Here is a 14,812-nt window from a genome sequence, read left to right as displayed (position 1 = left end):
TTTAAACGGAACGGAAATACGGAAACGGAAAGCTTACGAAACACATTCAGTTTTTAATGCGGAACTATTGAAATGAATGGTTCCGTATACGGAACGCAAAAAAACGATTGTGTGAACTAGGCCTTAGAGGGTAGAGTCCTGACCAAGTTTTCACCTCCAGTAGAAGAGGAAATAATCCCAACTAAGACTGGGCCCCCTCTTGCCGTGGGCCCCATAGCAGTCGCATGGTCTGCCGCTATGGTAGTTACGCCCCTGGGTTCCAGGGTTGCAGTTTGGGCACTCCCTCTGTAAAAGTTTCGCCATCACTGCTGTACGGTATATTCCACCATCCAACGTAACAGCCCTCTTCTGGTTCAGCACAGAATGCTCTACTTCCAAACTTCTTCAATAACACCGCCCCCACTTTCTTCCGTTCTTTCTCCTGTGTCACCACCCAACCTACTTCCGGGTGCCCACAATAGACTGGCATACACCGCTGCCGGCCGGTTCACCTGCAGTTTCAGTATTATCCTTCCTTCTTACTCACTTTTTCTGGATGTATTTGAAGCACTCCTCGGCATCGCCCATTCTGTCCAGATACTTCCAGCACAGACCTTTTAGCAGTTTCACCAGACATTGATCGTCCATCAGAAAATCAGTGTCTGACAAAGAGCACAAAACACATTTATTTCCATTATGTTTCCGAATGACCCGATACAGACATTCAATAATGCAGCCTTCCTCAGTAAACACGGATGGCCGAACCCTGCACTCAGAAAGCTATTAGACGACGAGGTCCGAGGAACCTGCCAGACGCTTCCATGGAGGCTCAATAGAAGAAAATTACTGTGGCACTGAGCAATGTAAGTAGGATATGTCCGCCATACTGGATTTTTTTTTACTAAAAGCACAGAATGTTTTGTAGTTAAAAAAAACAATGTCACAATATCCATACTGCTCAGTCATAAATTTCAGATTGTCCCGGACTGTGGCCTCATCATTTCCCAAGACAATGGGGTAGAGACCGTAGACAGGGAGGAAAACCATAAAAATGAAACCATGGCTGAGGGTATTAAATGTGTTGCCTGATATAATGAAAAAAAAAGGGTCTGCTTTTTACTGTCCAGGAACAGCACCACCCCTTTCCATAGGATGCATCTGGTACTGCAGCTCAGCTCATGCTGCAATACTAGACACTGCCCATCAGTGATGGTCAGTTCGCAGAGTTCGCCAGCGAACACATGCGGGCTGCCATCTTGACTCACCCGTCCGGCGATGCACAGGTAAGCACTTACCTGTGCTTGTGCCGGGAGCCGGTCTGAAATCAAATGCGGTCACCCGGGAGCAGGCAGTTCCGAGAACAGCCCGATGAAGGCCCCCGGCGGCTGTTCCCAGAACTGCCTGCTCCCAGTGACCGCATTTCATTTCAGACAGACTCCCGCCACAGGTAAGGGCTTACCTGTGCATCGCCGGACGGGTGAGTCAAGATGGCAGCCCTAATGTGTTCGCTGGCGAACGCTGCGAACTGGCCATCACTGCTGCCCATGAACACGAGTGGCGCTGTTTGTGGAGAAAAACAGAGCTTTTTTTCCCTTATATCAGACTATTCATTTAGGCCTCACGCAAAAAAAAAATTTTTTCAAATGGTACATATTAAAAAAAAAAAATTCTGCTGTTTTTGAGATACATGGGTTAAAAATCAGTCAGAGTATCACTTCTTAGTCCGGCCAGCTGACGGTTCACATTTAGCTCTTATCTCTGATCTCCTGACCTCGTAAACACTCATTTAAGCCATATTCTTATAAGTTGTAATAAGTATTTTTAAGGTGAGAAGGTCAGAGATAAGGCTTAACATGAGCTGTCACCTGAGTAGTGATACTCTGCAGACAGACAGATTTTAACCCCTGTATCTCAAAAACGACTGAGAAGTTTTAACAAAGACCAATTGAAATAAAATGATTTTTAGCCCAAAATGAGTAAAATGCAATGATGAAAAAAAATTACCCGAAGGTGTACATAGCCTTTAATGACATTATGATACAGGTGGTGAATGGGGCCTGTAAGACTTAGGGCTCATGCAGACGGCCGTATGTTTTTTGCTGTCCGCAAAAATGCGGATCTGTTTTTTTTGCGGACAGTTCAGCATTTCCACAAAAAAACTGATTGCATTCCGCTTTTTTGCGGACCCATAGACTTTAATGGGGCCACGTCCTGATTTTCACTGACAAGTATTGGACATGTTTTATTTGTTTTGCGGAGCCGCAGAACAGAAGAAAAGGGCCCCATAGAAGTGAATGGGTCCGCGGATCAGAAATACGGCTGTCTGAATGAGCCCTTAGGCAGGCATCATAAAAGGCAAACATGCCCTAGAACTAAGCGCTTGCCTTACACTACAGCACTTGCTACCTGTAGTTCCTTCCAGTTTCTTCAGACTCTCCTCTGCTTTGCTCAGTGTGAGTAACATGTCTTCTGTGAGGTTCTTCTGCTTTCCAATAATCGCATAGCCGTTCCAGATGTACATCATTTCCTGGAAGAGAGAAGAATATAAGTCCTAGCGGGAATTTATCAATAGCTTTGCACCTGTTTTCTTGGGTTAAAAATTTGCAAATCATGGTGCAAAAATTAGACTTTTCTTGGGACTCCAAACCAGGAGAGCGCTATAGCCATCACTCACAGCAAAGTGAAGGGGCGGTGGAGCAGCTCATACACTGGGCCTGAAGCACCGCACCCGGTGCACTTGTGGGTATGACCAGTGTCGGACTGGGGTACCTGGGGCCCACCAGTGAAATTTATTTTGGGGGCCCACCAGTGAAATTTATTTTGGGGGCCCACTGTACGGATATATTTGAATATAATAAATAATTTAAGTTTTTTATATGAACATAGACTGGTTGAGGTGCTGTACATTGAATATATGTGTGTAGTGCAGTAAATCTAATGTGTTATGTGCCACTTGTGCAGGGGGTGGGAGACTAGGGGCCCACCTTGCTCAGGGGCCCACTGGGGGATACCCTTGTACCCCTGTGGGCCAGTCCGAGCCTGGGTATGACACCCCCAGCATTCAAAGTTCCTTTCTACAGCACTCCAGGGTCAGAGCTACGGTGAGTATTACCTTCTGTCCCCTACTCCTACCTATGTCTGTCAGCAGTTTTGCATCCACAAAACTGCTGGCAGACTGTCTTTAAAGACCTTCCATGGTATTCTAGAGAACAGTCAGTCAGCGTGGCCTCCAGCACTTGAGAACCACATGCCAATACATAGCGGCAGGACGAGAAGGAGGAAATGTACATATAACATAGCAGATCGGGCTCATACCAAAGGGGGGACGGGTAAAGGCACAGGATTCTGAGCTTGATATCTCCGAGATTTTCTTATAGCAAATTTTTCAGTTGGAAGCGATTTCCCGGCTATTTTCACTTTTAGGCTTGGCACCTGCCTGCAATGGAAAGAGAAGCATATGGTCTGTTACTAATAGAAATCAGGCAAAAATCCAGGGCGAGGCATCAGGTCGCATGTCTGCCCGACATGTACACTAATCCTCAGCTATTCTGCTGCGGCTCCAGCTTTTTACGGAAGAAAAGTTTGATGTCCCCTGTGTCTGGCCGTCAGAATCGGTACAGACCTCGCTCCATTAAACGCAACAGGATTTCATGCTCAGTTATTTGGTTTTACGAAAATATCCAAGTCCTGAAAACCTGAGCCACAGCAGTTTAAGGCGCACATATCACTTACATTTCCTTTTTTTTCGTATTGCTTGCACTTTAATGGGGTTATTGTATGGAGCACCATGGTACCCGGCCAGGGGTGCACCTAGCCTTTCTGCTGCCTGCGGCGAAAACTGAAACACCCCCCCCCCCCCCCCCCCGAATGCCAATTTCTTAACCTAACCCCTTTGCCACAATGAAAGCGCTCATTGCCCACGGCCCTTCCGCTGCCCCCTCTTGCCCCTACCTGTTGCTGCCCGAGGCGATCGCCTCACCTGGCCTCATTGGTGGTGCGCCCCTGTACCCGACAAAGAGATGTCCTCCTTATACCTGTGTGTCTGTGTCGGGTACTGCTGCTGAACCATGCTCTGTGCCAGTCACTTCAGTGGGTGATGCTGCAGTACCGGGCAAAGTACCACATTGTCTACAATTGCTGTGCAGGTGACTACAGTGAAGGGGGCCATGGTATTCCAAAAAGAGCCACTGCCACTTGATTCTGTTGATATGTGGGTCCCGTAGGTCAGTCCTCAGGGTTCACCTGCCGGCCATGATTTCAGGACTTCCTTAGTATTCCGCAGGTGATATAATTAGTGTCAATGCATCAGGACTTACCGCAGATATTCTAAAATCATGACCGGCAGGTGGCCCTGAGTATGGAGTTGGGGAACACTGCCGTAGGGGGTACCTCAAACAATCATACATTGATAGCCTCTCCTAATGGTAGACCATTAATATAATATCCTTAAAAATCCCTTTAAAGAAGACCTGTTAGCAGGATCAACCCTATTCAACCAAGCATACTGTATGGCAGGGTTTAAAATGATACACGTATCACCAAAATCCGTAACACCTTTGCAGAGTTTGTTAGTTTTAATTGATATGCTAATTGGGGCTTCTGTGCACACAGTGCCTTTAATGTCCCTGCTTAACCAGTCATGGCACTCCCCCCGGTGCACGTAAGCCCTAATTTGCATATCTAAACTAAAGACACAATGGATTTAGTTGATAAAGTTATGGTTTTAATCAGCAAGATCACTCAAACAGCCAATAGGGTTGATCCTGCTGACAGGGATTCTTGAAGGAGTGCTGTAATTAAGAGTATGGTCACTCCACCTATTATTCCCATTACCATAATTTTTGGGATATTTTAAGGCTATGAACACCTTTGGGGCAATTTTTTCATGATTGCATTTTAGTCATTTTGGGCTAAAAAATCTTTTTTTCAATAGGTCTATTAAAAAAGTTCTGTCATTTCTGAGATATAAGGGTTAAAAATCAGGCCGTCAGTTTCTGTCTTCTTTGAATCCTGTCACCTGAACACTCTTATCTCTGATCTCTTGACCTCATAAACACTTATTATAGCTCAATTGTTATCAAACTGATAAGACCATGGCTTAAACAACTGTTTACAAGGGCAGGACATCAGAGATAAAAGCAACACATGAGCCGTCAGATGATGAGATCCAAAGAAAATAGACTGTGACAGCTAATATTAATAAAGACCAATTAAAAAACGAATTTAGCCTCAAATGAGTAAAATGCAATCATAAAAAATGCCCCAAAATATGTCCATAGCCTTAAAGGGGTTGTCCAATCAAAAATATTCTACAGTTTTCAAACCAGCGCCTGGATCTGAATAATTTTGTAATTGTATGTCATTAAACATTTAGCACAGCCACTGAGTTATTCTATAAAATGTATCTGTATAGCGCCACCTGCTGTTTTTTTCTTATTTCTTTGTCCTTCTCACTGAGAAGGCCGCACATGCTCAGTTTCATCCTTCCACTGCCTCCTGAGCTGTGATAGGGAGAGCTGAGACACGCCCCCTGAGCTGTGATAGGGAGAGCTGAGACACGCCCCCTGAGCTGCAGCAGAAAGGACACTCCCCTTGAGCTGTCAGCTTGATATAAATCTAGCAGAGCAAAGAATGGGGAGATCTCTGGATCCATATGAGGTACAGGGCTGGTTCTAGCTTTGTTAGGAAGAGGTTGTCATGTATTATATGATGTCTGATTTTCATCTTTTACATTAGTCATAGGATAACCCCTTTAAGTTAACCCCCATAACTTCCATTATCTGATCACCAATTCTAACCCCCATTGCTCCCTCCGGCAAAGCGAAGGGTGCCCAGGGGGAATAAACATCTAATGTAATGCAAAGGGGGATCTCATGTGCGGGTAAACACAATGTAATCTGACATCTGAGAGAGTATCACGCCCATCATTTCTGATCCCTGAAAAACATCCAAAAGGAGACATTTATTTTGGAACCAACCTAAAAAGCTTAACTTCGTCCTCTCCGAAAGGCTTTGTGGCTTCTTCTTCGAACATGCTGAGGTAAGCAGCTTTCATGTATATGTATGTAGCCTGCGTAGTCAGAGGGGCAAAAATAAAATGTTACCATACTAGGTAAGACGGGTTTATTAGAAAAAAATCATACACGCGTACACGCCATATGTTATAAGCAGTCAACTTAGGGTCTGTATTGTAGCCCGCATACAGCAGGTCTGCAATATACAGACACCGGCTGTGTTCACCCCATATCACGGATGCGGACCCATTGACTTCAATGATGCGGTGTGGAGCGGAGGCACGAATTTCGGTCTGTCCCTCCACACCGCGAAAAAATAGACCGTATCTTGCGGATCGCGGATGGGTCCACAAACGGCGTGCATGAGACCATATACCGTATTTGAGGTCAGTTCCACCCAACATGCATACCTCCTCCTTTACTTTATTCCTGGTTCAGCCAATAATATGCGATCACCTGACACCCATTCATGAGATCATGGACGTACATCATGACGACCCTCGTAGTAAGGGTGCTGCTCGGCCACATGTGAATAAGCGACAAGGAAATGCCTGACCAGACTTGGTCTGTCAGACTGGGAAACTTCTTCCTTCCCGACTCTAGGCCCTCAATGTTGTTATAGAGCTTATGGACAGAGTGTGTCTTGTGGGGACAACCCCTTGGGGTCCAAATCCTGGAATTTTTTTTAAAAAGTTTTTAGAAGTTCGTGTTTTTGTAGCCTTTCTGCTGCCCTAGGAGAAAACTGAAATGGCGTCCGTCCCTCCACCAAGGCCAATTTCTTCACCTAACCCCTTCCCTTCAGCCCATGGCCCTTCTGCTGCCTCTACGTGGTGCTGCCTGAGGCCATCGCCTCACCTGGCCTCATGGGTGATGCGCCCCTGCACAGGACATCATCAGTAAGGTCTTATAGGTTATTTGTGAATCGATTCATATAAATCGTTTCGTTCAGCTAAATTAATTTACGCTTGTGATGAAGCATCCCCGTCGCTTCAAGCGCTCCCTCTTCTGGCAGACAATGTGGCCATACATCTCGTGCGGCCTTGATAATCTCAGGTATTGGTGCCTGCACGACTATGAGTCCGTATCAACAAATTTTAGCGCCGCATGCACAATCGCTGATTCATTTTTGTAGGCAAATAATTTGAGCATGCGTCCATACTCTCCGTAACGACGCATGCGTCGATATTAATCTGCGGGTAGATTGAGGAACCGTCTGTATGAATGGATCGGATTCGCGTGAAATTGATTCGCTCCTCACTGATATAAACCGTAGCGATTGGGTGGGTGCCCTCTGCTGAACCTTCGAGGCCGCCCACTATGGTTTTAGAGTCTGGACCTGCTGGTGGATCCTTTGATGGACCAGGACTACAGCTACCGGCTAATTTCTCCATTCTGGTGTATCCCGTACCTTTGACCAGGAGCTCTCCTTGCTAAGGAGATCAGCATAGAAATACGCCATCTTCCACTGCTGCTTGTAGGAGAAGCACCACATTAGCTGCCAGTAACACATATGATGGAACTGCTTCCAGTTCTGTTGAGCTTCACAGCATTCCTCAAACCTCGCGATAGCCTAGAAGAACAAGATGATAGAATGGCACCCTTAAAAGTGAAGATCCTGAGAGGACAAAGACAAGTGAAGATCCTGAGAGGACAAAGACAAGTGAAGATCCTGAGAGGACAAAGACAAGTGAAGATCCTGAGAGGACAAAGACAAGTGAAGATCCTGAGAGGACAAAGACAAGTGAAGATCCTGAGAGGACAAAGACAAGTGAAGATCCTTGGTTCAGGACAGTGTACAACCCACTGCTCTTTTAGGAGAACAATACTTTGGTTTGTATTCTGCAGGAACGAAGGATCGGACGTGTTGAAACTCCAATATGCCGGATCTTTTCCCCTATCTCTACCATCAGAGGAGATTAAGGAGACCCCCATACACATCAGTTAGCCTGCTGATCTGCTGAAATTGGGGGGTTCAGCTGACATGTATCTACTATATATAATAAAATACATTTTAAGGTGGCAGTAACCCCCCTTACCTACAGGGCTCCTATAGCGTGTAAGCTTCTGGTTAATTCTCTAGGATTTCATATTGATGGGCTATCCTCAGGATAGATAATCGATGTTTGATCGGTGAGGGTTTGACACCTGGCAGTCCCATCGATCCTCTGCTTGAAGAGGCCGTGGTGTTCCAGTGGGCGCCGCAGCCCCCTCACATCCTATAACAGAGCGCCGTGCGTTGTATAGTGGCTGATCTTGGTATTGCTGCCCAGGCCCATTCACTTGAATGTACCTGAGCTGCACCCTGGCATGTGACCGATCGATGCCCATGACGTCATCGTCACTGGCCTAGGGAGAGGCTTCAAGGCTCATCAGAGTGCCACCGACTCTTCCAATAGCTCCCGTCAACCCCACTGATCTGATGCTGATGACCTATGAATATTAAACTCCAGGAACACACTTTTAAAGGGTTTATTTAAGGTAATAAATTTGACTCGCTTTAGTCCACAGAATATACATTGTAATATAGCGGGAGATGTATAATTTCCCTTGCAACAGAAAAGAAGCTTTAAAAAGACGCGGGCTGTGCGCGCGACTTTTTAAAGAAAAAAAAACCCTCTTTTTACGCCACTTTTCCGAAGGGGGCAGGAAAGGGGCGTGACAAATTTATCTTCATTTACACCAGTTTTCTGGTGCGAATGAAGCCAGAAATCTACGGCAGCTCTGAGCTTTCGCAGATTTCTGTTTAAGTGCACCGACGGCAGCAGGATGCACCTAATTTATGACGAAGCCTGTGCCTCATCATAAGGGCTCATGCACAGGAACGTATTTTTTGTCCCTGTTTTTTTTTGCGGATCCATGTTTTGAAGACTGCAAAATACATACAGTCGTGTGCATGAGCCCTAAATTAGGCGCATCCTCCGGCGCAGATCGGTGCAGAAAGCACCCGTTTTGATAAATCTCCCATACAGATCTAGATACAGATAAACACAATGAATTGGGAGAGTAGTTTCGATGCTTCTCTAGGGGAACGCCGCTGTTCATTCACTATAGCTATATACTTATACTGCACATTCATCCTAATAGGAGGCTGCTCATTTACCGCGTCAACATTGCCTTTAATTTCTTCAATTCTTCCAGCGAAAAATAGGAATATGGCCCCCTGAAGAGGAAAACATGGAGGGGGTTTAATCCTGATGATAAAAGCAATGACATTCTCAGCACGGTAAAATAATCATCAATGTGACAACAAAACCAAATACGAGGACCAATATCTAATGATCTTCTCGCTCCATGCAGCTCCATATCCCCTGCAAAGAGGGTTTTTTTTTTTTCCCGGGTTCCTGATATTGATGACTTATCCTCAGGATAGTTCATCAATATCCAATTAGTGGGGGTCCGACACCACTTGCCCTTGCCTATCTGCGGCTCCCGGCGCTGGAACTAGCGCTTTGGGCAGAGAGAGAGAAGCACAGCTATGTTCAAAGTGCTGGAGTACCATTCAGATGAATGGGAGCTGAGCATGGCCGCCATACTTTAAACAGAGCTTTAGGTTCTGTTAAAAGTGCTGGTTTCAGTGCCCTTGGCTGCAGGGGACAGCTGATTGGTAGGGGTGTGGGGTGTCAGACCACTGATCGGATATTGATGACTTATCTTGAAGATAGGTCATCAATATCAGGAGTCTGGAAAACCCCTTTAAATGATATAATTCTGGCTACCTACAGTCACCACTAGGGGGAGCTTACATACTACTTATACATATGTTAGATCTATATGACGTTAGATGGAGTGTAAGTTCCATTGAGGATGTATTTTTTATTCATCCTATGTCACCTGTGCGCGGGTGGACCGACACGCTACAGTGGAGCAGCTCACCACCAAGTACTACTCTGGCCTCCTAATTCCCCAGACTTGAACACAATTGAGCTGTAGGACCACCTCGATCATCGTATTCGCTCTATGAATCCCCCCACGCCCCCTCCAGCAGCTGCGGGACGCACTGCAGTCAGTATGGCTCCAGATACCCGGGACAACCTACCAGGACCTTACTGAGTCACTCCCGGCCCGTCTAGCTGCCCGCCATACTGCACACGGTGGATACCCTGGATATTAGCTGGTGGTCATAATAATGGGACTCGAGGTGTATTTTGACCTGTGGCGGTACTGCGGTGCATAAATCCCAGATTACAGACAATGGCTTTAGGTCCATTGTCCAAAGCAGAATAAATTAAAATACAAATTAAATTGGAACAATAAAGAGAACAGTGTACCGGACCGTACCTTGGGGTAGCTTTTTAAATATGGTTCCAGCAATTTTTCTGCTTCTTCAATGTTTCCTTTGCCCGTGCCTAGATCATGAAAGGATCATCTAGTTTAAAGTACAATTACAGTGTGTGAACCAGTAGGATTTTATGTGCTCATGAAAAAGGATACTGGTTCATAAAGTTATAATGTAATTCCAGTATTGAAGAAATCCGCTTACCCAGCACAAAGCTCAGGAAGGTGTGGTAGCACAGGAGGAGCAGGGTGCAGAGCAAGGCTCGGAAACTGTGGTCGGCCGCCCCCTCCTGGAGCTGCATCAGTCCATAGTCCTGGGAACAATCAACGGGAAAGGAGAAGAAATTACCCTGGTCCCTCAAGAAGATACAATGGCCTCAGGATACAATATTTTCAGCAGACAATTGTCTTTTCTGACCCATCGTAAGTTGAAACCAGACTCAACATACAATGTCTCAGACTCAGATCCAACCAATCAAGGCCACTTCTCTGGTAAACTAGCTGGATTAGTTGCTAGTTAGTAGCTATTCCCGACTGTTATATGTAAGGACTGGTTTTATCTGTCTTGGGCTGGGGTCACACGGGCGTTGCGGGAAAAGATGCGAGTGCGTTGTGGGAAAATGCCAGATTTTTCTGCGCAAGTGCAAAGCGTTTTGATGCGTTTTTTCACGCGCGTGAGAAAAATCGGCATGTTTGGTACCCAGGCCCGAACCCGGACTTCTTCACAGAAGTTCAGGTTTGGGTTAGGTGTTGTGTAAAAATGGAGGGATGGAGGGGTAAAAAAAAAAATAATAATAATTAAACTCACCCGTCTCGTCTTCATTCTTTTTCTTTGAGGACCTGGGAGGAAAAAGATCTTTGGTGACGTCACTGCCCTCATCACATGGTCCATCACCATGGTGATGATCCATGTGATGAGCGCAGTGACGTCACCAAAGGTCTTTTTCCTCCCAGGTCCTCAAAGAAGAAGAAAGAGTGAGTTAAAAAAAATTTTTAACCCCTCCAGCCCTATTTTACTATGCAGTCTGTATTCAGAATGCTATTATTTTCCCTTATAACCATGTTATAAGGGAAAATAATAAAGATCGGGTCTCCATCCCGATCGTCACCTAGCAACCATGTGATTTTCACGCAGCCCTATTCACTTCTATGGGGCCTGCGTTGCGTGAAAAAACGCACAATATAGAGCATGTTGCGATTTTCACGCAATGCACAAGTGATCCGTGAAAATCACCGCTCATGTGCACAGCCATATTGAAGTGAATGGGTCCGGATTCAGTGCGGGTGCCTTAGGCTACTTTCACACTCGCGTTTTGTGTCATGGACGGATCCGTTCAGATAATACAACCGTCTGCATCTGTTCAGAATGGATCCGTTTATATTATCTTTAACATAGCCAGGACGTCTTGAACACCATTGAAAGTCAATGAAGGACGGATCCGTTTTATTGTGTCAGTAAAAACGGATCCTTCCCCATTGACTTACATTGTGTGTCAGGACAGATCTGTTTGGCTCAGTTTCATCAGACGGACACCAAAACGCGGTCCCTCTCCAAAGCAGAATGGAGACTGAACTGATGCATTCTGAGCGGATCCTTCTCCATTCAGAATGCATTAGAATGGAAACTGATCCGTTTTGGACCGCGTGTGAGAGCCCTGAACGGATCTCACAAACGGAAAGCCAAAACCCTAGTGTGAAAGTAGACTTAAAGGGACAGTCCCTATTTTGGACCCAAGTCCCTTTGTCCTTCTTTTCTACTTAAATGATCTGAGGTATAGATTTGCATTGTTACATTTACAATATTGATCCAGAATGTGTTTGTCTGGTTCCTCTCTGTATATCAGACCCCACCTTGTATATTATTCCATTATTTGATGCAATTTCGATTTTTGAAATTTCTATATTCAGATCATTTTTGCACTAAGAAAACTATTAGGCCTCTTTCACATGGGCGTTGTGGGAAAATGTGCGGGTGCGTTGCGGGAACATACGCAATTTTTCTGCGCAAGTGCAAAACATTGTAATGCGTTTTGCACTCGCGTGAGAAAAATCACGCATGTTTGGTACCCAAACCCAAACTTCTTCACAGAAGTTCGGGTTTGGGATCGGTGTTCTGTAGATTGTATTATTTTCCCTTATAGCATGGTTATAAGGGAAAATACTAGCATTCTGAATACAGAATGCATAGTAAAACAGCGCTGGAGGGGTTAAATTTTTTTTTAATAATTTAACTCACCTTAATCCACTTGATCGCGCAGCCCGGCATCTCTTCTGTCTTCTTTCTTTGCTGTAAAAGTATTGCGCTGCAGGAAAAAAATCTTTTCTGTGAATAAAAGTTCCCTTTTTTTGGTCTTCAAATAATGGGATCACATACCAACCTCACAATCCAACACTGGTATGGAAACCTGTAATGTGAAGAAAAACGCACTAGTGCATAGTGCGTTTTTCTTCACATTACAGGTTTCCATACCAGTGTTGGATTGTGAGGTTGGCATGTGATCCCATTATTTGAAGACCAAAAAAAGGGAACTTTTATTCACAGAAAAGATTTTTTTCCTGCAGCGCAATCCTTTTATACTTTTACTCATATAACGGACTTCTCCCACATTGTCTTTTGGATTTGCAGCACCTGAGAGAACAAGTATTTTTGACAGAGACTATATTTATTTTATTCCTTCTTTCTTTGCTGATTGCAGGAAAAGGACCTGTGGTGATGTCACTCCGGTCATCACATGAACCATCACATGATCTTTTACCATGGTGATGGATCATGTGACGGACCATGTGATGACCGGAATGACGTCCCCACAGGTCCTGTTCCTACACACAGCTAAGAAGAAGACAGAAGGAGACGCCGGCTGCGCGATCAAGTGGATTAAGGTGAGTAAAAAATAGTTTTTTTTTTTTTTTACCCCCTCCAGCGCTATTTTACTATGCTGTCTGTATTCAGAATGCTATTATTTTCCCTTATAACCATGTTATAAGGGAAAATAATAATGATCGGTTCTCCATCCCGATCGTCTCCTAGCAACCGTGCGTGAAAATCGCACCGCATCCGCACTTGCTTGCGGATCCTTGCAATTTTCACGCAACCCCATTCACTTCTATGGGGCCTGCGTTGCGTGAATATAGAGCATGCTGCGATTTTCACGCAACGCACAAGTGATGCGTGAAAATCACCGCTCATGTGAACAGCCCCATAGAAATGAATGGGTCGGGATTCAGTGCGGGTGCAATGCGTTCAACTCACGCATCGCATCCGCGCGGAATACTCGCCCGTGTGAAAGGGGCCTTAAGGGGAATAAATATGCAGGGAAAATGGACTTTCACACTATGAACCATTAGTGTCCCTCTTTGACCGTCTGAAAAGTTGGGAAGTTTGCACTGGTCGTCCTGGAACCAATTAATATTGTAACTTGAGGGGTCACTGTACAAGTCTTTACCACTGAATATACGCCACACTGCGCTCTCAAGTTCATGATGACACCCTCCTGCGCAAAAGCACAGCCTGCCAAGAAGAGTGGGGGAAGGGAGGTGACAAAGCATACTTCTGACTCCGAAATATAGTTGTCACTTTTCAAGTCAAATCAGCCACAGGTGTGACAAACTAGGGGCAAATAATAAATCTTGCTTCACCCAGACATAAATATACAGGTGGATTGTCATATCGGACTGACGTCGCTCTCACCTTGCTACCAGAGAATCCGACAAATTCTAGAAGCCGCAATATCCTGGTGGGTAACATTGATAACGTCTAAGAGGAGAAAGTGTAGATGTGAGATAACGATAAACAGAGAAGCGCTTACTACTAACGTATCGGCATACGCTTACATAAAGGCTTGTTTATTTTTTTTCCATGTTGCCATCTAAATGTTAAAATAAAATCTAAAATCTTGGAGGCCTCACAATTGGGGATCAATGTTTTTAGAGATCATATGGATTTCCTATTCTGTTCTTGACCATGATTATAGCCCATCTGATAATGGAGAAATCTTCACACCTATGTCTACCCTAAGGACGCCTGTACACGTTGCGGATTACGTGTGGGTTTCGTGCGGAAAAAACGCAGCGTAATACAGTTACCAGCAAAGTGTATGAGACCAGACAAATCTCATATACGCTTTTTTTTACTTAGGTGAGGACATTGACCTGCGGGTTTTGAAATCTGCTGCTGCGTTTGTTTTGTGTGGATTTCAGCCTTTTCAATGAAAGCAGCAAAACTGCATCAAATCTGCACCAAAAAACGGACAAAAAAAACACCAAAATAGTGCAGATTTATGTCCGTTTTTTGGTGTGGTTTTGGATCAGATTTTCTACACACCCTGAGGGTGCCTTCCTATATCTTTTGGTGGCGGGAAAATAGCTCCGTAATACAGCATGCAGCAGTGTTTGTACTTATGGATTCTTACGGGATATGTAATAAAAATACTTCTGTGTTCCTCTTCATAAGGGCTCATGCACACGACCGTATGTATTTTGCGGTCCGCAAAAAACGGATGCACAAAAAATTCGGATGACGTCCACGTGCATTCCGTATTTTGCGG

At 45.0% G+C, this 14,812-nt stretch overlaps 1 protein-coding gene across 1 annotated transcript in view; it reads right to left on the bottom strand.

The window, feature by feature from the left end:
- Positions 1-14,812, bottom strand: part of TTC39A (tetratricopeptide repeat domain 39A) — a 70,039-nt gene that overhangs the window by 3,664 nt on the left and 51,563 nt on the right. Inside the window, exons 8-16 of the mRNA XM_040407415.1 lie at positions 13,957-14,022; positions 10,474-10,582; positions 10,272-10,339; positions 9,094-9,153; positions 7,402-7,563; positions 5,958-6,049; positions 3,295-3,415; positions 2,386-2,506; positions 527-641 (exon numbers count right to left, since the gene is read on the bottom strand). Coding sequence (XP_040263349.1) covers positions 527-641; positions 2,386-2,506; positions 3,295-3,415; positions 5,958-6,049; positions 7,402-7,563; positions 9,094-9,153; positions 10,272-10,339; positions 10,474-10,582; positions 13,957-14,022 — 914 coding nt within the window. The remainder of the gene's footprint in view (positions 1-526; positions 642-2,385; positions 2,507-3,294; positions 3,416-5,957; positions 6,050-7,401; positions 7,564-9,093; positions 9,154-10,271; positions 10,340-10,473; positions 10,583-13,956; positions 14,023-14,812) is intronic.

The sequence above is a fragment of the Bufo bufo genome, chromosome 9, assembly GCF_905171765.1.
Source record: "Bufo bufo chromosome 9, aBufBuf1.1, whole genome shotgun sequence".
Classification (NCBI taxonomy): domain Eukaryota; kingdom Metazoa; phylum Chordata; class Amphibia; order Anura; family Bufonidae; genus Bufo; species Bufo bufo.
This window is presented reverse-complemented; position numbering and strand designations above follow the sequence as displayed.